At 38.8% G+C, this 22,839-nt stretch overlaps 2 protein-coding genes across 2 annotated transcripts in view; one reads left to right on the top strand and one right to left on the bottom strand.

Moving 5' to 3' along the window:
• The window catches only part of CCDC102B (coiled-coil domain containing 102B), a 544,870-nt gene that overhangs the window by 382,275 nt on the left and 139,756 nt on the right, over window positions 1-22,839 (top strand). The gene's annotated exons all lie outside the window — the stretch shown is intronic.
• On the bottom strand, window positions 230-17,329 carry LOC309539873 (protein-glutamine gamma-glutamyltransferase 5-like). The gene is made up of 13 exons (XM_082236228.1): window positions 17,297-17,329; window positions 13,712-13,891; window positions 12,526-12,768; window positions 11,336-11,454; window positions 10,545-10,673; window positions 8,647-8,824; window positions 5,571-5,703; window positions 5,078-5,181; window positions 3,876-4,118; window positions 3,452-3,778; window positions 2,026-2,186; window positions 855-988; window positions 230-466 (listed from the first exon to the last, which is right to left on the bottom strand). The coding sequence occupies exons 1-13, from the start codon at window positions 17,301-17,303 to the stop codon at window positions 289-291; spliced, it is 2,136 nt and encodes a 711-aa protein (XP_082092354.1). The 5' UTR covers window positions 17,304-17,329; the 3' UTR covers window positions 230-288.

Genomic DNA, 22,839 nt, shown 5'->3' with positions numbered 1-22,839 from the left:
TTACAAATCAGTTCTAGAATGTGGAAATATCTCAGTATTCTCAGGAAAATTTGCAAATTGTATTTGAGCAAATAATGATCCAGCAATTGTCAAAACACATTTCTGGAATGGTCAGTAGAGTTTTGTGAAGTGGCCTTTGACATTTAGGGTAGCCTAAAAAGTTCTTTTGTTCTATGAGATACATATAAGATACAAACCATACACCTTGGGATTATCCAACTCCTTATGATAGAACTACAAAACATATCTTTATTATTTACAGATTCAGTGTTTTCCCTCTTGTATTACCTATGCTCCTCCTTCTCCAGAGGTTGGTGGGGGATTCCCCATGTCTACATTGGCATATCCTTTGCAGTTACAGAACTTGTTGCAGCTGACATTGGCAATGAATCGGTGTTTGCCATTCATATATGGAATAAACTCAACACATGTTTGTGCCTTGTGATTAGCGGCCAGTGTTCCCAGTCTACAGAAGAGATAAAGGAGAGAGGGTGCATGTGATGATATTTGTACATGCAATGATTTAGGCAAACCACCTTTGGTTGATTGATGAGTTGACCTCTTTAACTACAGGATGTCACAAACAACATTACACACTACATTTAAAACACATGACCCCCCCCTCAAGCAATTCTGAGAATCATAGTGTGTTAAAGGTGCTACGAACTGTAGCCCTGTGAAGGGTGAACTACAATTCCCATAATTCCTTGGGGGAAATCATGTGCTTTAAATGCATGGGATGCTCAGTGAACATTGTCATTAAAGCTACAGTGTGGAACTTCATAGCTGACAGCAAGAGTGAAGGTGGAAACAGGAACCACAGATAACCTCAAGGTAGATGTGGCTTAACTTACTCAGTAGCGATCGGCTCACCAAACAGTCCATAACCCTCCAAGTGCAGCACACAGTTCTTGAGATCTTCTTTGAGGGGATTAGAGAAGGTGACTTCAGCTGAACATGGTGCATTCAATTTCGGGTTGTTTAAAACCTATTTGGAAAAAATGAGCACTTGTTTTTACATTCAGGTAGGTAGCCATGTTAGTCTGACGCAGTTGAAATAAATTTTAAAATTATAAAAATTATAAAAAAATAAAAAATAGTCTAGTAGCACCTTTTACTTAGTTGGTCTCTAAAGTGCTACTAGACTATTTTTTATTTTTTAACTTGTTTTTACATTGTTATACTAATTAGTATATTGCTAATGCTGACCATTAGGTATATTACTGGGTAATCATCCTTAATGGTCAATTGGCGAGTTTTTGCAGGAGATGTTAGGAAATGGTATCTTGATGTAGTGATATATCTTGCATGTTTAGAATGGAAAAGGCATCTTAGGAAAGAGAATTGGATTCCACACTCTCCAGCTAAAGGGAGGTGTATGGCGGGTAAGCAGCCAGTGTTGTGAGGTAGAGCTACCTTGATACAGAGTGAAGATAGGTAGTGTGAATTGATGCTCTTGCTGGTTCACTGCATGGCTTCTGCCCTGTCCCATCCCCATTCAGGTAAGGTGTAGCAATACTGGCAAGAGGGCAATTTCATAGTTCTGCCACACCACATAAGCCACTACTATTCTCTGTGGGTTTGTGTTTGTGTACACACACACAAAAGATTTGGAGCTTCACACACAGATGAAGGGGATCCGACAGTATAGGGATATGATGTGGAATGGTCAGCATTAGCAATATACTAATTAGTATAACAATGGTATGATTTTCTTCTCCCTCTGTGTGTGTGTGTGTGTGTGTGTGTGTGTGTGTAATTTAGACCATTTGCTGACCATTCCCCATCAGTCAATAAAGACTTCTGAGCAGTTCACACAATATTGAAATATGAACTATTTAGCACCATGAAGACATTACAAATTAAAAATAAGCAAATGCCACAAAAATATTATAATCTTTTATGCTCTCTCCTCCAAGGTAAACAGATATTTACTTCAGTTATCCTCATGATTTCAGTTATCCTCTTGCCGAAATGTCTGAGACTGCCATTGCTTGTTCACTGTAAGGGCCAAATGGTCTTTACCTTTATCTCAATGGGAAGGCTGTCAATCAGGATATCTCTCTCCACCATCATGATTTCTCCCTTAGGCTCTGGCATTGAGACAGCTGCTACCCTCATAATATTATAATCACAAAGGTGTGACCCATAACTTTCATAGGGTATCTCTATCTTGATCGTCTTCACTGCAAGGCAAAATGTATTGAACATACTTTTTAGAGTCAGAACTTCCATGCTAGAGAATTTCAGGAATTCCTCTCCATTCTAAGGGTTGGCTTGAGTCTCATCAGTGAGTCATTTTCAGGGAAATAGTGACAAGAGAAACATAAACAATAACATAAAAGTCAAATCATTTGAGCTTTCTGCAACCTGATGTCTTCCAGATGTTTCTGAAAACAATTACTGTCATCCAAGATGTCTTATGGGAATCGTACTTTAGAGAGCACCAGTCTGAGGAAGGTTATTTTGTGAAACATGTTATCACTTACGGAACCAAATCTAAATGTTCAAGTGATAGATTATTAAATGATCATTAATAATGTAGAACAAGTGGGTCTACTGCCTGCTGTATAAAGGATGGATGACTCTGTCATAAATTGCAGCCTAAGCAGAGTTGCCTAAATGTAAATTCTATAAATTAGTAGGATTTCTTTCCAAGTAATGATTATGGGATCAGAGTGTTAGATGGTGAACATTCTCTAGATCTGATACAGCTATTTGATGAAACAAAGAGAAAATTTGAGAGTGTTTTACATGCAATTCCAAAGCAGTTTTTGCATGTTCATGTTTTCCAAGTGAAATCTATATTACCAGAACGTACAGCTAATTTGTGGGAGTGCAATGCTGTTTTCCACTTTATATCTCAAATTAATAGCACTCAGTAAATGTCACCAAATGGCAGACAGGCCCAAATGCATGATTTCAAATTATCTAAATTTGAATCCTCATTTGCTCTCCAAGCATACATTTGGGTGCTGCATTACAAAAATCTCAGTGTGTCTTTCCAGGTACTCCTACCTCTGATACGAGATAGGTAAGAGGCTGCTTGATTGTAGCATCGTGTTCATGGAATGCTTGTGCAAATCTTTCCCCAGGGAGGACTGCCTGGCACCTTCATAACATATCTTTCGGTACCAGGCAAAAACATGTGTCTTCTTCCAGGCTTTTGGCTAATTAAACGGAGGCAGCAGGGGGTTGCTGTACACCAGGCATTGACAAACATGGCCCCTCTAGATGTTTTGGGACTACAATTCCCATCATCCCTGTCCACTGGTCCTGTTAGCTAGATGATGGGAGTTGTAGTCCCAAAACATGCCTGCTGTACACCAAAATGTTGAGTGTCAGATGAATTTTTTTTAAATTGTCCCCGGGCCTTGTAATATATTTTTATTTTAATATGCTGCATTAAGACAGTATATATAAATAAGTTAAATAAATAGTTAAGACTTACCTTCTTTGGGGCCAAGTGTAACATGCACACAGTCTTTCCAGATTGGATCCAGTGAACAGCCATTATATATCATTCCCTGAGCACAAAGGTTGAATTTCCTGTCTTTAGCCTCATTCGACAAGTTTTCAAGCATCCACTTTATTTGAACATCTTGACCATAAAGGGGACAATTAGCCATCTTAAATTTCATTGTCACCCCAGTGTCTTTCAAAGTTTTGTTTCTCTGGGATGCTATATCTTTGTCGATTTCGGAATTGGGAGCATTGAGGTATTGAGAACTGATTTTTCTGCAAGCTTTATAGAAGGCTTTTTTCTCTTGCAGAGAACCTGGTTGGGGGCAAATAACATATCTCCAATTATCACTTTTCACTTTACTATATCAACATGTTAAACTTCAGTTATTCTCATTAAAATTGGTCATTACCTAATTCATGCTTGTAAGCATCAGTGACATCCTCACGCAAATCTCCGCCAACACTCTTGGTGCTGATGCATTGCCCACAAGGCCAGGTATCACAGTGCAGTTTTGTCTTCTTGCCTCTACCTTGAGAAACCCAGGCTGTACTCCTTGCATTTAGCATACAAAATACACGAGGGCCATCAGAATCAGTATCCACATCTCCATCTCTGATGCTTTTGACCCAGATAGGGCCACTGCACACTGATCCTATGGTATACAAAGACAAACATGTTGTTCAATGGTAGTCTGATTGATCACTATCCTAAACTTTAAGAATCTGTATTTATCTTAACAATATAGCTAACAATCCCTGAGAATCCAGCTTCATCCATAGGAAGGAAGGAAGGAAGGAAGGAAGGAAGGAAGGAAGGAAGGAAGGAAGGAAGGAAGGACCTGCTATGAAAGTTTGTAGCATGAATAACCAAAATGGTACTCTCCATATATTGGTGGATTCCAACTCCCATCAGCTCCAGCCAGCATCCACAACATCTGAGGGACACCATACTGGTTATCCACACTGGGAAATGGCTATCATGTTTGCAGTCTAACGTAGTTGTGCAGCTTATTACCTGCCAAGCTTAATACCAGCCATATATGACTGCTTTGCTAAATCTCCTGTTTTTGCTGTTGGTATGAGACAAATTCAATTTGTGGGACTAATACTCGTATTATGCTGGCTGACAGCATGGAAGCCACTGAAGCACTAACCCTTCCCATGCTGCTGAGTTCCAGACCATATGGTACCTACAATGCAGCTACAGGTTGGACACCTTCCATGTGGACTGGGGCCTACTAATGCAGCCTACTAATGCCTACTAATGCAGCCTACTAATGCCTACTAATGCAGCCTCACCAGCACTTCAGAGTTTAGAGGAAGAGGCATATTACAATCTGCCATACTAAAGGAGATAATATCCAGCTCTCTTCTCTTTGTCCATCAGTTATTATTTGCGGGTTACTAATAATTTGCAGTGCCTTCTTACACATGATTATCTCTAGATTGGGAAAGAGCAGTGCTCTTTTTCTAGAAAAAGAGGTGCCAGAACTCACCATAAATGCCTCCCTTGTTCTCTTACAATGGCAATGGAGCCCACCCGAGAGGTGCCAAAACTGAGTTCCAGTGAGTTTGGGATGAAAAAAAGCCCTGTGAAAGAGGCTTCATTTACCTTTACTAGTTTCTATAGGTGTCGGATCTAGATATTGCCAGTCACTCATAGCTTGGTTTATGTCTTTTCGGGCCATCCAAGATTCATTCCAGCAATGATGTACCCTGTAGAATACAGAAATTCAGACACTTCCTGTGTCAAAATACAAAGCTAATTCTGAAGAAACCTGATCATTCAGTAATGATTTACGATAAAAGATCCCATGTTGTATGGAATGCCAGTACAAAGATTGAGTATCATTTAGAAAATGCTTTTGTATTTACATTTATTTCTTTAGAATTTTAATTTGACTTTAGGGCTCCAAGAAAGTAACTACTTTTAAAGAAAATGAATGTTTTTATTACTTTACAATGGAGACTGTAGCTGATATAGTGGACATCATCATAAGTGCAGTTATCATAAGCCATACTTGTGAATCCTTGGTCACTCTCATGCTGAAGCTTCTCCAATTCTCTGATTTTATTCTTCAACATCTCTGTTGTTGCTCACTTACCAGATGTGTTCTTTGCCACTTAAAGTTTTGCCTGTATAGTCATAAACCTCCTGGACGGTGAGAGGATCAACAGCATTCAAAGCGCAATAGAAGCCGGTGATGACTCTGCTTGGGATTCCCAAACATCTCATAACTGTAAACAGATGAAATACCCAAACACTGATATTATATGTTCTGCACACACTGAGATAGAAAACTTGCCTTCCTAACTCAGCAAAAACCACGTAACTATTTGCAACAAAGCCCATAAGTACTCAGGCTACATAGACTTTGGTAGTTCAGGCAACAAACCACCTGCTTATCAAATTGCATGTGTTATTTCCAAGGAAACCCTAGTCACGTGTATCTATAGTTGGAAGAGTATGACTCTTTTAACACATATATACCACTGCAACACAGGCTCAGCCCCTAACAGATTTGCTCATGTTCAGTGTTCCAGCCAGTCTGCCCTCTTCCAGGATGTTGTAAGCCAAGAGTAGCCAATGAGGTGTCATCACAATGTGGTGTCCCATCATTGTCCTACCTCATGGTCAATGAGTTCCTGAATGACACAATATTGGCTAACCTAATAAGGGCTCAAGCAGGGTAATTCAGTTGTTTCCTTCTCAATTTTCTGGTTTTTTTTTCTAACTGAAACTCAACTTCCTATGACTGTTAAACATCACTGAGCATGGCCATTGAGTTATTTTTGCCCCCTTTGTTTTTAAAGTTTGAACTACTTCATATCATGCAGATACCTCCTTCTTACTTCTCATTGGCCCATCTTGGCTTCAATCCTGTTTGTGGAGAACTATTTAACATTAGTCTGTTTATGCATCATACATTTAAATCACATTGCTTCCCTCAAAAAATCCCGGAAACAGTAATTTATCCTTCAGTACCTTACAGTACCTAGCATCCTTAACAAACTACAATTCTCAGGATGTTTTGGTGAAAGTAATGTGTTTTAAATGTATGGGTTGTACACAGTTTCAGATTACTATGTTACATCTATTATGAACAGCCAATGTGTTAGGAAATGATATGACCCAGTGACATATTTGTAAATGGATTCTAGGGCTTTTGTAGTAAGAATTCGCTTCACCCTGGTTTCTGTATATTTACTTGACAATCTAACCAGCAGCATATGTCAGCAGCACAGATGGTTTTATAACATCAGGGCAGAAAATAGACTATTGCAGCTTTGGCAATGTGTTTCTGTAACCCCAGACATTTCTGTATATGGCAGACATATTTTTTTACTGTCTACTTTTATCTAGTATAAATGGCCAATAATATTCAGCACATCTTACAGTTAATTTCCCAGTTGCTTCAACAATTCATTCATCTTTATCCTGTTTAATGTAAATCTAATGTTCACAGTCTTTTTATATTATTTGAATATTTCCTGTAAAAGTTTTCAAATGCAGCTAGTAAATAAATGAAGTTCTTCCTGGTCTTTGCTTTCACTTTTTCTATCATCCCCCACTGGCTATGGAACGCTAAAAAACATTCCTTTTGCTTTCAGCAGATAACCTACTTTGCCATTGACAAGCTCAAAATAACTCCAAGGCATTCTGCTTTGTCTCAGGATTCATCCAAACCCAATGCCAGGAGTACCCTAGTGGCCAGTAACTGGTGGCCTTTAGAGGTACCAAAATTTGCCATCTAATGAGGTTAATTTAACTACTGCAAATTGGGCTATTCCTGATTCCCTGCTTTAGAGAGAAGCTTTGAACATGCAGTTATCATGCTAAAGTCAGTACATTTTGGGAGCACGTGGAATCTGCACACTAATGTTCTGCTCAGAAATAGCCATGATGTTTCAAGCATGCTTGTGCTTAGGGAAAGCCACAGCTCAGTGGTAGAGCACATACTTTTTATGTAAAACTATTTGATCCTTGACATCTCCAGAGAAGTATAGGGAGAAAGCCCTGTTTGAAGTGTCCCTGAATTAGAGGACCTTACGCATTATATCTTGCGCTGCCCCTTATATACTAAAGCAAGAGAATGGTTTTTGACACCTATAATGATAAGGTCCCCTGGCCAGAATCCTTCTGACATGATTCTATATCTGCTTGCAGTCATTGATAAGTATGTGTAGCACTTTTTGCAACTGCTGCCAGGAAAATTAGAAAAAAATTATATAGCCGAGATGGCTATCAACTGTAAAGGAGATGAATTTATTTGAACCCATCTACACCAAGCTGTATTTCTCTCACTAAACTTTGTACATAATTGTCTATTTTATGTGATTTTAGCTTATAAATTTTATTGTCTAATGTTTCAATGTGTATATTGAGGAGTTTCTGTAGCTTTGTGCAAATTAGGTCATGTTTTCACAATATAAATGTTTTTAAGTTTGTGTATCAAATTAGTATATATTCTATTGAATGATATTGTATACATTGCAGCAGCCTTTGGCTATAAGCAATAAATTTGACTGACTGACCGACTGTTTGAAATGCAGGAGACCTGCTATCAGTTCATGTCAACAACAATACTGAGCTAGATGGACCAGTGATCTGACTTGACAGACAGCCCTTCCTATGTTCCTGGACATGATGGGGAGCACTGCATACCAAATACTAGGACAATTCAGTCTCACACCATTCCTTGAGAAGACTACCCTCCTGAATTCCAAAATGTCATATGTTATTATACTTCCTCTCCTCATAATGTTGCTATACTCTCTGGCTTGGTTTTTTGTTCTTTACTAAATGTTCATGTATGGATAGAAATAGTAGAATCATTGAATACTTGAGTTGGAAAGGACCGCAAGGCTCATCTACTCCAGCCCTCTGCAATTCAAGAATCTTTTGCCCAATGTGGGGCTTGAACGCACAACCCTGAGACTAAGAATCTCATGCTCTACCAACTGACATGAGCTATGTAGAAATAGTAGAATTTCAGCCTTTCTACTCTGTACATTTTTAATAACTAGCACTCTTTTTTAGGGGGGATAGTTCTTTATCTGACATTACTGGGTGTCATCCCATCACACCAAACAGACGCCATTTAACTTTTTGTTGAATTTAGTAGTTGCCATCTGCATCTGAGAAAGCATTTTTCTGTTAGGACCATTCATGCCCCCTACCTGTACACATGACCGAAGCAAAAGTCCCGCAGTACCCATATTTGACAGGCTTGCACTTGCTCTGAAACCACTGGCGGAGGATAGGGGCACTTCCATTCCACATTAAAGGATTGTGTCCCTGCAAGTAGTTATTACTGGGTGGAAGTTTCAGAATGCTTTTCTTCTTATGGCAACAGATCTGAAAACAGAAAGGTGATGGTGCTCAGTGCTCAAGAGTAATATCCTTGCCATACCTAGCTTGAACATTCCACGGAATCAGCATACATCACTTCATGCACAATGATCATCCCTATCATAAAAGGCAACAGGATGTGACTAACATATACCTGAAACAATTAATCTTGACCTGGGAGAGATGCATGTAAATGCATATTTTAAAGCACAAATTCACCTGCTCAGTTCTTATTATACTATACAGTAGGCATACCGTTTTTCAGAGGCCATTGCTCTCTGCTTTTGGCCATGAGAAGATGGACATTTATATAAATATTTACAGTCATCTACATGTTGTTTTACAAGATTCAAATAAGCAAATCCCAGTTGAAATTGCACAGGCTTTTTTTAGGGGGGGGGGTGAGACAAAGAGAAAACAGAGTTTGGATCACATTCAGTTGCTACGGTATATTCAGCCTGAAGTATCAGAACAAGTAATGGTGGTCCCTTTACGGTGGGCAATGGCACATGGTGCTCTGACTTACCCCCACTACACAGTAAGTGAATTTAAGATTCACTATACATTACCCTGGTACGCAATACATCATCTGCATGCACATGATTTTTTATGTGTGTTTCTGTGAAGAAATTAAATTTGACTAAGAGTTGTTTAGACAAAACTCCAGGGAAATTAAAAATAAATAGCAATGCGTACCTCTTTTCTTTTTAAAAAAATATTGTTATTATATTCTGTTGATAGAATGCTCAGAAATATTTCCATAGGGCTACCAATGGTCCTCATCCAGTTACTAATATGTCCATACATTTAGCAATACTGAAGCACTGGGTACATGAATTGCAGGCCATATTCTTCTCTCTCTTCCCTCCCCCATCCTGAAACCTCCCTTTGTAGGGTGAGATTTTATATTATTTCATCACTTTCATCTCTTTGATTCTAATCCTACCACCCAGAATCCTGTTGTTGTTGTTTTTTAATATAAAAATATTTACAAAGTACCCACTCATATAAAATATCAATGCAGTGCATAAAGATACATACAGGTGCAAAACTAAGATACCATAAAAGCAATGCAAAACAATCATAAAAATGACTGGCCCATCTTGGGTGGCAACTAAACAACTGAATAGGCCAGGTAGCATAAAAAGAACTTTGAGAGATATTAGAAAATTGCCAGCAAGGATCCCTGCCAAATCTCTTTTGGAACAGCATTCCACAGCATGGAACCAACAACACCAAATGCCTAGTGTCTAGGAGAAGTCAGATGGGTTTCTGAAACATAGCAGAAAACTATTAGGAATAGAAATTCATCTGCTTCTTATTAAAGATGATGGTGGCGGGTGATTTTTCATATATATTTATATATAAACATTTGTTGCAGTTCTTACTGGTGCCAGGGATTTAAGAGATATTTATCGGGGCCAGGGAGCTGTCATTTAAGAGATGTACTACTGTTCTCCAGTCATCATCACAACCATTTTCCCCACCTTAACAAAGACAGGCACAGTTATGTTTGCAAAGCTGACTATCAGTGGGCAATTTAGCAATTTACATAAGCCAAACACACATTCCCTAGGAATTTCTCTGGGGTTGTGCCTGCTGACAGATTTGTGATGAGCCAGCCTCTAGTAATGACTGGAGAGACAGAGGCAAACCAATGCCAGGGGTGGTTATAGGCAAATATATCCACAAGGAGTCAATTAAACGTCCTGTACTCAAACTTTACCATACTGTTCAACACCCTGCTGATGTACACGGGATCATTGCGACAGGAATAATCCATGCCAGGATCACGAAGGAAGTTTGTACTTGTGTCCAGAATTTTCAGACAGATATCCAGAATGCCATCTTGGAACTAAACACACAAAATATGAGCACTCATTTTGAAGCCATTTGTGACACAAATATTCAGAACAAAAATTTCCCTGTTATAGCAGAGAACAACTACTGCACTGCCAGGAATCTGTAGAACTGGAAATGTGAGGCAATAATAAATAAATAAATAAATGCAGCTGACACCAAGAAATGTAGATTAACTAAATATAAGTAGAAATAACTGCTTCTCACTTTGCTTTTGAAGTCAAAGGGGTGTCTTTGTTGAGTTAGTGCCATTTTTGAAATGTGAACAGGATGGCTTTGCATTAGAGCTAACAACCAATAAATTCCACCCGCCCCCCAATGAAACTTCTAACTGAACTGGTTTGGCAAATAATGATTAAAATGTAAATGAATGTACATGCTGCAAAGCTTCAGTGAAGGTTATTATTTCATTTTAAGGAAATAATGAAGCAGCAATTGATTTAGGGCAGTTCAGGCAGTTCTCCCCCACCGGGTGCTGAGGCAAGGGGGGGGGATTTTACTTTTAAATATGCAACACTGGCTACAGCCATTGGATAGAAAGCACTTTATGTACATCTCTTTTTCCATAGACAATTTGTGTCCAAGAGTATAATTAATCTAATCTAAAGACTAAGGTGAAACTCATAATACATTCAAGAGCCATAATCTTGTATTTACCTGTCCAAAATACCATGGATGAGAAGTTACGTGTTTGGGAAGCCCCTGGAATACAATCCCATGCTCATTCAGGACATACTCTTCTCTGTGAGCTTGATTGTCTAAATACACAGGGTCATCTGAGAAAACAATATAGACAAGGTCTCTGAACAAGTTCCAATATCAAGGGCAGAATTTTCATAAAATTTACACCAGCTCTGACATAACAGATCAGGCATGAGATTTATATTTTTTCCAGTACAGGCATTTCATGCATTCAGCTGTGATGAGATCATTTTGATGCATATGTAAATGACCCTTTATTATCATACCTTTGGGACAAGCCTCTAATATCAAGCATGCTTTAAATATGGCAAACCAATTTGGATCTACATGCTGCAAATGAATCCATCAAATAATGGATAAACAAAATGGCTGCTTTGCAGTACTGCTTTCAATAGCTACAGTTTAAGGAATGGTTTGGTAAAAATATGTCTAATACCAGGCCCGTGTTTTGTTAGCCCAAAAGTGAAAAATGAGCGAGGTCCCAGACAAAGTGGACTGGCAACTTAAGATGTTGGGATATACAGAACTTGCAGGTCTAACACATAGAAAAAGAGAGCAAGAAGGACATATATTTAAAGAAGAGTGGGAAATGTTTATTGAATACAGTATATGAAAGATAATTGTACACAACTGAAAACGCTGATGGCTTTAAGATAAATTCAACAGTGTAATTAATGTTTGATTGGTGTAAAAATGGAAAACTGACTTGAATGGTTAGAGTAAAATATGCAGGAATGGAAGATATTTAAAATGAACCATGGAAAGAGAAGAAGGGAAGCCATTGGATATTAATAAGTTTGTAAAATGTTTATTTCGTATTGGAAAAAATAATAACAATTAAAAACAAAAAAGTCTAATACCATTTCCAGAGTTTCATTAATCGTATGATACTACCTTAAGTGTGCTAATACAGTATATTTGTTTCTGTGTACAAGCATGTGATGTGTTAACATCCCACATACCCCCAAGCCTAATATCTGCTTTTATATATGTTTCTTTACTCAACCCAAAAGTCTTTCCTCACCACCACCACCACCACCACTACTACTACTACTACAGAAATACACATTCTCACAAATTGTCTGTGTCTGCAGGCAGTTGCTTAGCAAGACTATCCAGACAAGGAGTTTCTTATTGATTCTTACCAGAACACCAAGGGTTGAAGAGAACATAAAAGTCTCCCAGATGTTGGGTGCTTGAGTGTTCACATGACACTAGACACATATTCAGAGTGTAGCAGCCAATACAGGCACTGGTAGGAGGGAACAGACTGACATAGAGGCTTTGTTCATTATGGAGTTTGTAGCAAGCATTCCAGTGGCTTTGATTTGGAGATTGCCCTAAAGGAAAGATGCTCTTTGTTCCGAGAGATTCGCAGGGTTTCGGACCTGTTCAAGAAAGTTGTTCAAAAAGGAAGTGAACACAAGAACTGTTTTGCCTAAACTTATTTACAATTGTTGGTGAAAGAATAAAGATGCAAAACGTTATATAGGATTTGTGAGATTAATATGATGCTGAACTTCCAAGAAGCATAGGAGAATGAATGAAGAGAATGGCTGGCTTCCAAAGATGAGCAAAGATTCGTATCTTTAGAATTAAGGTCCTATGAAGATCAAAGAATGAACATGATACAATATGTAATGATCTCTTTTTACTAAATTCTGAAAGTAAGTGGGGTGTGTTCTTTTCATTTTTTTCTAATAACTGCATGCAATTTTATAAATATATATTTGGGTGGTTTGGTTTGGTTTTTGTTTTGTGGGGTTTTTTTGCAATTTCACCCCATATATTCAATGCAATAACAATCCTATGCCTCTTTACTTGGGAGTAACCTTGTCTGAAATCACAGAAACTTACTTTGAGTAAACAAGCATAGGCTAAAGCTACACAAGTCAACACACAGGTTTTTTTGGCTTACTGAAATATTCAGAAGGGTTATCTATCTGTGTGAGCCATCTACTGTTGGCAAAGTGTATGAAGGGAATTCTATGAATAGTTCCATGAAAATGAATTTTTTTCATGTTCATTCAGTGTTCTCATTTGACAGAAAAAGCTCTGCAGACCTCTATGAATACGACTCTTTGACATAACTGCCAACATCAGCTAATGCAGAGAAAATAGGTATGAAGTAGCTCAAAGATCATCAATCCTGTATGATACATTTTATTTAACAAAATTCACATACCACCTGATTGTAACAAAAGCTCTAAATCGGTGGTACTTAACCATTAGGAATACAATAAACAGAAGTTCTCCCTAAACACTAAAGCTTTTAACATAAGACCTCTAGTGACTTTATGGAGCACGTTTGTCATTATATAAAAGAATTACCTGTTGCCACCGTGAATGTGATCTTGTCCTTGTCATCATCCCATTCCCGGTTTTGGAAATGCACATAGAACCCAAACAGCTGGCCTCTTCTCACAATTAGTTTATTAGAACTAAAAAACTGTGTGTGGTGGTTGCTGCAGTTCTGAGCACAGTTTAGGTCTACATTTTTCACCTCAAGGACTGCAGGAAAACAAATAATGATGGGACCGATTAATGAATATTTAAAATAATTTTTAAAATCCCCCCCCAACTTAGCAGCACCATGAGTGATATGGGGCTTCCAATCTCTCCTCCACTGCTCCATAAATAGTGTGGGGCTCTAATATTCTCTGAACACTGATTCTGAGGGTTAGGGGAACTTCAGGAAGAACAAACATATCTGTCTTCTTATGCAAGGAACTTCTGAGTCCAACCCAATAGTGTACCATAGTTTTGTTTAGCTCTGATGTGAACCTGAGAAGCACATCAGCAACAAGACAGTGGTGGTTAATTAAAATTTCTGAGTTGAATGTGATTAACATATCAGTTTTTATTAGGATGTTGTACTTAGTCTGCAGCAAATTAAAAATTGAAACCAGCCCCACTCCCCACAATAATCTTTTCAGAAAAATGTTTTTTCATGCCTTCATAACCAGGCACATGTACAGACCCTGCATAATATATGAGTATATATGAGCACCAGCTTTGTGTATCCAGGTCCAACCAAAACATTGTACGGGGAGGAGAGCTGCCACAAACCCATTCACTGTGACACATTGACAAGCCACACTTTTGAAGATGTGAAGAAGGCTAAGGAAAGCAATAAATATGCACACATTTTTGTTTCTGAGTTAGTTTCATATGTCTCATTTAATCATTTTCAAACTGCAAGGAATAGACATGTTATTATCCTTAATGAAAAAAAGTCCCTTTTTCTGATTTCCACATCCTATTGTAATCCACACAATCATTCCGGGGGGGGGGGTATGCTGGGCACCATAAGGTACATCTTGAATCAATTAAGCTAAAGCATATAATGGAACCCAAATGCTTATTTGAAGGAACACAAGGTTCCATTCTATGCTTTTGCTGTGACAAACACACACACAAACAAACACACCTGTCTGTCCATCTGTCTCCTCCCCACCCCCTTTCTCTACATGTGGCTATTAGCATTTTTCAAAATTGTCGTTTGAATCACCAAACAAAAACTGAGGTGTTGACAAATGAAAGAGAATGCTCTCTTTTCTTGCACTGAAAGGTTGCTCCAGAAGATTAAAATGGATTTCATTATCTTTTATATAGTTTTTCCATGAGGAATTTATTATATACAACACTTATTACCTTTTGTTTATGAATTTTTGTGGAGCTTAGTGTTAACATATTTTTAAACAAAGTTTTGAAGCTTTGTGTAATCCATCCAAGTTTAGCAACAGAAGTAATTAAACAACACTGAAGTGCACTGTCTGCTTCCTTAGAGGACTACATCATGCTTCTGATTAAGGTGCCCACAAAAGATTATGCTGCAATAAATTTATTATCTTTTGGATACCATAAGATGTCGCCTAAAGGTGCTGTCTCTGCTGCAACATACCATTAAGACTGTTCCCTCAGGAACATGCTGTTATTCATTGACTGTTAGAAGAAGGTGCATAATACTATACTATACTGTTTTGAGAGATAAAAAGCATCACAGCTTCCCAAGGGGAGTCTTCTCCTCTAGAGTGTACAATTTAATGTCAGCATACATCATATTTTAACTATGTTTCACATCCACTCAGGGTCCTCCAGAGATTATTGGACTACAATTCCCATCATCCCTGACTATTGGTCCTAGAACATCTGAGGGCCCTCAGGTTCCTTAGCCTTGTCATGGTTTAAGCTGCTAGAACACTCCATCTAGAAGTTATGTAGCTATATCTCTGTGCCTATGGGTGTGTGTTTTCTATCGTATCTTAGAAATTCTTTGAACAAATGTATGCAATATGCTGCTCTGCTCCATGTGCATTTCAAGGGCTGCTTAAAAAAGGAAAGATGGCAGGAGACAGAGTTTTACACTTTCACACTCCTCAGGTGCAAAGCTTAACCAGCTTTGATCTTCTTCTACTAATACTGTGTAATGTCAGGTTTGCAACCCTTTGTACAGAACGATTAGTTTTCTTGTGTAACTGCTCTGCATGAGTCTGGAAAGGCTCTGATGAAATCAATCGTGATGTCAATGTAAGGGACACTGCAGGTTAATCATGGATTTACATGCACAGCTTAGTATATAAAGTTCTTATTTGCCATGCACTGCAAGACATTAGCAAATTATGATCTTAGAGCTGTGTTTCTAATAGTACTGATTCAATGTCACACTGTAGTGATGATGTCTCTCATGCCACCTAACTTTGGCTTCCATTCACTAGAAGACAATATTTTATTTCCTTTAAAAGTATCCGTACTAGATGGAAACACAGCCTATTGCCTCTGATTATACAAACCTAACCAGATTTAGGGCAACACAGCTGGTTCCCCCATACTGGGTGCTATATGTTGTCTTTGTGCTCATTTTAGCACCTTGGCTTTCATCACTTTTTCTCTGCCATCTTAGATTTAATTATTATTATGCTGTTACTGCTGCTCTGGACAGCATAACAACTCCTACCCCCCACTTCTCACAGGCTGCCTAGATCTCAGATTTCCTACAGAAACAGAATATAACAAATGAGCAAACTGACACATTCACAGGATTTTTCTTCTTGCCAGATACACAGCCTGAATTATTATTGCTATTATTATGATTATGGACCTTTTTCAATGCAGAAGTGCTAAAGCGGTTGATGGCATTGATAAAATATGCAAAGGATGAAATCTAGTGGTGCTTTTCTGCTGATGAAATGGGAAAGGGGGTGGGGTTTTTTTGTTTTGCAAGTCCCCCCCCCAATCTTGCCAGATCTTCTCCATAAAGTTGGACTTCACTAACACTCTAGAGCAGATTTAGAGAAAAGCATGAGGGGGCCGTTGGGGCAAGGGATATAACCCAAAATTGCATTCCTTCCCATTCCACTGATGGATGCCTTCCATCTGCACAGTAACAACATGGGAAACCACCCATTAAAAATATAATATAAAAAGCCATCAGAACAATATAAAATATTATGACTTCTAAATGTTGAGCTATACATACAGAATGGGATAAAGATGTGAATAATGACAACCTAATTATGTAACAGAAGCAATCTGCATATTTTCTTAAACTTTCTGTATGTTCACCTGTCCATCAGACAATTCGCTGCAACAGCCAGAAACAGAACCTCCGTGTTCAAAGAAGGAGGAAACAAATGCCATCATTATTTCTTTTGAGTTTCCTTAGCACATCCAGTTAACTTGAGCTAAATGGACCAATAGTCTGGTTCATGCTAGCAATTTTCATTTCCCTGTACCTTTACTATTGACACAATAGCTGCACCAACAAATAACTCAGCAACTCAGCATCCTATTCAATTAGCGTCCAACTGCTGTTCCAGATATTAAACTTACAAACCACAATGCCATGTCAATTTTCTATTAATATTATGGCAAAACACATTTAAGATTGGAACATTAAAGCTCAAATGTAGTTACCTTCCATCACAAGTGGATTTTCAGTAAGTTCTGTTGTTCTGTTGAGAGACAGACAATCGTCATCAAAGTTTTTTGATGTTCTCTCAGCCAAATGCAGTTCCATCTAGTGGCATTTATACTCCTAATAAAACAACCCCAAGCCTATCATACATGCAAAGCTACAGTGGTTAGGGTGAGGTTTCACTCAAGTTCCTACTGAAGCTCATAAAATGTGCCAGAATCCAAGCATTGGTAAGCCAGACTCACCACTGATGTTGAAGCAAGAGAAGAACTGTTTGCTTTCTTGCTGTGAAATTTGTAGCTGCCCAGATATTTGATTGCTTTAAAGAATATGTTTGCTGATATTTATGAGTTCAGTTATGGTATTACATAAGGTCAGTCACACCATTTAATATGTTTGCATCAAACTGTGAAAGGCTTAAGCTTCTTTTGCAATTATCTCCTTATTTTGTTACTTGGTTAGAAGTAAGAGCTTACTTGGCATAAATTCGTTTAGTTTACCAGCTGTGAATGATAAACTAAGGATAAGCTGTCATGACCACTTTAGTTCCACCATGAATAGATTTTTCTCAGCAGCCATTTCACTTGAGACATAGAAATGACTTGAGAAACTGTAGCCCTACCAGTCAAATGGAACACCTGATTTCAATGCCACCTTTTAGTGTCACAATCATTTTGTCATTTAATATTTTTGTGGGGGAAATACTTCCAGGATTTATTTTATTGGGAGAGGGGAGAGACACTAGATGTCTTCTTACAGATTTGGATGAACTGATACTTGGTCTTCTGTACAAATTGCAGGAACCTTACTTTGAGGAAAATGTACCATCTTCTATATTTTAATTCACTGGAAGTAAAACCTATTCTCTGTGACGTTTGGTGCAAATCTGTTAAGAGGAGACATATTTTGGAGATATGGGGTAGATTTGTTCCCATCAGAGTAAGGTTCACTTTGTCTCCAATTACTACTTGTAGACAAACTGTAAGCATGGAGAATTTTGACAACTCAACTTTGAAATTAGCTGCTCTCTGACATGTTAAGGCAGACAGTTCTTTTCTTCTTTCTAACCTAATGCTTCAGCTCTTGGATGTTATTACTTCTAAAACTGCTTTCTCCTTCAATGATTTCTTCAATATTATCACAGTTCTATCTGTTCAAAGTTGAAAACATAACTATTTTTCAGGCTGCTGTATATCTTTACAGTTAAAAGGTTCTTGGCTGAAGCATAAGGATGGTTACTTGATGTTCTTGGAGCCTGAAATGTGGCACATTGGGTTTGGGAAGAGGATTCTGCTGAGAATGTGTGTAACACAGAAACAGGGGGTGAGAGGTGGAGAATGAGGAAAAATTGAATCAGGCCAGTAAGATATTGTGTGGTCAAGGCTTTATCCGCACAAAACAGGACATAAGAATGTAAACTTGTGCTAGCCTTTACTATTGTGGAGGAATCACATAACTGAAAGTTCAGTTAACAAAAGAGGTTAGTTTTCTTCCTAACAAGGCAATTATCTATGTGTAAGGAATTTCTTTTGTAGGAAGAGCACCAAGGCCTTCCTTGGTGTTAAAGCCAAAAGACAGGTTTCTCTCACCTGTTTTCTTACAAACTACATAACAAAGTCTGCTGTGGTGTCCTACCAATATTCAGTTTTCTGGAAGCAGCAAAGGTATATTGTTGCTTTTGAAGGACTGGTGCTGAATGAAGACTAGCCATACAAAACCACCATAAGCTTTTTGTACCATCTGCTCACAAGGAAACTGCAGCTGAAATCCTATACACACTTACCCAAGAGGAAGCTGCACTGAATTCATTGGGACCTACTGTTGTGCTGTGAGCTGGTTGAAATGCTGCCTGGAGCTTTCTACTGATTTGCTATGTAGGCATGCACAATACCATAGAAGAGTTTCCGGTGCACAAAAAACCCCACCAAAAAACCAGTTTTGGCTCTTTGAAGCCAGTGAGTATGGGCATTTCCCAGACAGGATTCTTTGATGTTAGATTTTTATGTCATAAAACAAGACAGAAGCTAGTAATATAGTTACAGGCCAAAGCTTGTTCTCTACAACTTTGTTTGACTAATACACATATTAAATGAAACAAAGAGAATGTGAGTGAAATGTATACCCTATCATAAATATCCACCCCCAAATTGCAGTAGAATGCCATCAAACTCAGGTACCTTAGCTTGCTTCCAGATGACCCATTTATTGAGCATTTATCCTAACTTGTTTGCACAAAGTTTGAGGGGGAGGTTGGATGACGTTGACTATGTATTGACCATTTTGGTTAGAGAACCACAATGCAAAATCAGATATTTAAGGAGAGCTGCATTTCAGATTGTGTATTACCTTGAGAAGTGCAAATTAGGTGAAGATGGTATACAAACCGAATTCTCCCCCCCCCATCCCTAAGTATGAGAACTCTCACTGTCATCATACTTCTGGTTATATAGATTGCTTGGCCCATGCTAGCCTTGATATTGCTCCCATCTAAAATGTTAAGGCAAGAGTATGGTGGAGTACACTGAATACTCTCTGAATGAACATCCAAGCCCTTTCACAAGCTTCTATACAAGCACATCCAGGAAACCGGTTGAGCTATAGTACCTGCCGCATCTGACTTGCACACTTGGAAGTTTATGCAAGTGGACGTTTTGCATGAATGCTGTCATGTATGATGAGGGGGCAGAGTCTTATCAACCTTTGTGAGCAGGGTACATTCCAAACTCAGAAACCTCTGTATTGTGACTTGTGCAAGTTATTTCCTGATGCTTCATAAGTAGGTCACATTGTGTAAGCTGTTTAAATGTGCCACAAAATGTGAAAATTAGGACCAAGGACTTGCCCATAGGATAAGGGACCACAGACCCGGTCCAAAAACATATTGGCCTCAATCCAGGCATTTTGCACCAAGAACAAGGACTATACCTCCCATATACCTTCAGGAGTGGAGTTTGGCTGTAGAACAAGAAAGCAGGGTGAGAGTTTTCCATAATATTCTGTATGCAATAGACCTCTCAAAACCATTGGGTGCTAACTTAAACAGGCTTACATGGAAGTAAATGCCATGTAAATTTACTACTAAATCCTGATAAATGTGCTTGGATGAAGATGATTACATAAAAGTGTGGTTAGACCTGCAACCTTAGATACACAATTCTTCCAGTGGTGACTTTGTTTTGGTGGGCAACCTTGTCAGATGCAATGTGCCATAAACTTTTCAGACATCAGAATCCTAATTTGCAATAATGAAATAGCCGGTCAATTGAATATAAATAACTAGCGGTCATTATTTGCCTAAATCTCATTAACATTTAATCAAACAAAACATTTTGCTACTTAAAGAAAGCAGTCCTTGTGTCTCTTCATTAAGTAAGAGTGACTCTTTCAGAATTACAATGCTGCTAGCCTATTAGGTACAATTTATTCCTTAATAATTGCTGATGAAAATACTAATAATTCTAGTCGCATAAGCTGCTGACAACAAAATCTGAATTTACTACATGCTATCAGCTGATCCCAAAGCCTTGCATTATGAATGGTGGAGAAAAATTATCTGTTTATTGCTTCTAAAATCATAAAATCTCTTGTGCGTCCTGCCCCTCTTTTTTTTCATTCTCAAAACTTTAGGGCAGAACTTGCTAATCTGTGTCCCTCAGATGTTGTTGGACTACAACTCCCTTCGTTCATAACCGTTGGACATGTTGTCTGGGGCTGATGGGACTTGGAGTCGAATAATATCTCAGAGGAATGTTGGAATATTTGGTGCAGATAAGAGAAAATATTTTTGCAACACATGAACTATGGAACGCACTCCCACAGGTGGCAGTGATGGTAACCAACTTGTTGTTGTTGTTGTTGTTGTTTTACTATTTATACCCCACCCATCTGGATGGGTCTCCCATCTTGTGCTCCACCCTCCAGCACTGAAGCTTCCCCTCCTTCCGACTCTTGCCTCCTTGCCGGTACATCTCCCCACAAATCACTGACCCCCTCTCTCAAGTCAGACTCCATCCCCCCCCTTCCTCCAGTGCACATTCATCAGTGTCCTGCCAGTCTCTGACACCAGCTCCCCACATACATCTGACTGGCCACTGTGAGAACAGTATGCTGGACTGGATGGGACCATTGACCTGATCCATCAGGCTTGTCTTATGTTCTTAATGGAAAGCATCCCATGATTGTATTACATGTAAGAACAATAACAAAGAAAAAAGATTGTTAAACTAACAAGTGTCATTCTACGTCATGCGCTACAATAGTAGCCCGGGAGATGTTCCCAGGAAAACCACAAGCAAGCCTTCTTTGTTATCTATGCTGCAGCACCCAGTTCCCAGGGGATATATAGTGGTGCAATCAGGAGCACAACAGTTCCAAATTTTGAAAGAGACTTGGATTTGATGGACCTGACCAAGTCAAACCAAAGGGAGCTAGTCCATCTCTACCGACAGTGTCATCATATGTATACACATATGGATATAGGGACTGTATTATAATGATTGAATACTAAATTAGGAGGGGGGACTTGGCAGCAGATATAAGGATATTACATGCTTAATCCAGTTTATGTCATTCCATTTTCTGCTTGGGAAAATCTAAGTGAAATCATTTCTGTCTATTTCTGGCATTGTTAGGAAAGAATACAAACATCCAATCAATTAAATGAGCGGCAATGTCGTGTGTGACTGTGTGTTTCTTCTGTTAAAGAGAAAGTCCTGGCATGTTGTAACCTGCCATTATTAATGGCATGAGATCACACAAAAGAAAGGGACAAGGATATATGAGGCCTGGGGTGTGTTTTTTGCCACCTTGCAATGGTTGAGACCATTACGTTATTATAGACTCAAAACAGCCAGTGAAATCTGATGTAGTAATTTTGGTAACATCAGCATTAAATAGCTTCTAGGCTATTTATTATAATTGGACAATTCTAACTTTAAAAAAAAACAAGTTAAAAGAAAAGAAAAAGCAGGCTGGCAGAACATCAAAAGAAAGCAGACTTCTCTTAGCAAGAAGAACATGGAGGAGAATGAACAGAGGAAGGGCTTTAGTTCAGCAGTAGAGGGTTGCGGGTTCATTCACCAGAAATTCCAGGCAGGGATGGGAAAGAGTCGCTTTCTGAGTCAGCTTCCTATGGTCCTATCACCGGTGGAGGAAGGGGAGTGTGGTGGATGCGGCCTGCCCTGGTCTGGGTGTCATCCCCATGGGATGCTCGCTGCTTGCCCCGCCCCTGTGGGGGGCTAGCCCCCTCCCCAGGTGCACAGCTAGCTCCTCCTCTGGGTCCTATGAGATTGCTCTATCATTATACCCCTGATCCATCTAGATAGGCAAAGCGGAAATTATTATTATTTGTATTTCCAAGCTATGCACATAAAAACAATCCACAGACAATGGGCAACAAAACAACCTACAACGTAAAACCAAACTGAGATATCCACACATGAGGCAAAAGGATGAACGTTTAGGTGACTGGAGACAGAAGGAAAGAGTAGCTAGAAAGCAGATCCTTTTAGATCAGAGTCCTGAAAGCTATTTATTTGAGGTC

The sequence above is a fragment of the Podarcis vaucheri genome (assembly GCF_965113315.1).
Source record: "Podarcis vaucheri genome assembly, chromosome: 8".
Taxonomy (NCBI): Eukaryota; Metazoa; Chordata; class Lepidosauria; order Squamata; family Lacertidae; genus Podarcis; species Podarcis vaucheri.
This window is presented reverse-complemented; position numbering and strand designations above follow the sequence as displayed.

Excerpts from the sequence above, each read along its gene's own strand:
- LOC309539873 (XM_082236228.1), bottom strand. Across the intron at positions 5,704-8,646 it reads TGCTTCGGTCATGTGTACAG|TTATGAGATGTTTGGGAATC; the intron begins GTAGGGGGCATG and ends ATCTGTTTACAG. Across the intron at positions 3,779-3,875 it reads TGCTTACAAGCATGAATTAG|GTTCTCTGCAAGAGAAAAAA; the intron begins GTAATGACCAAT and ends GCCCCCAACCAG.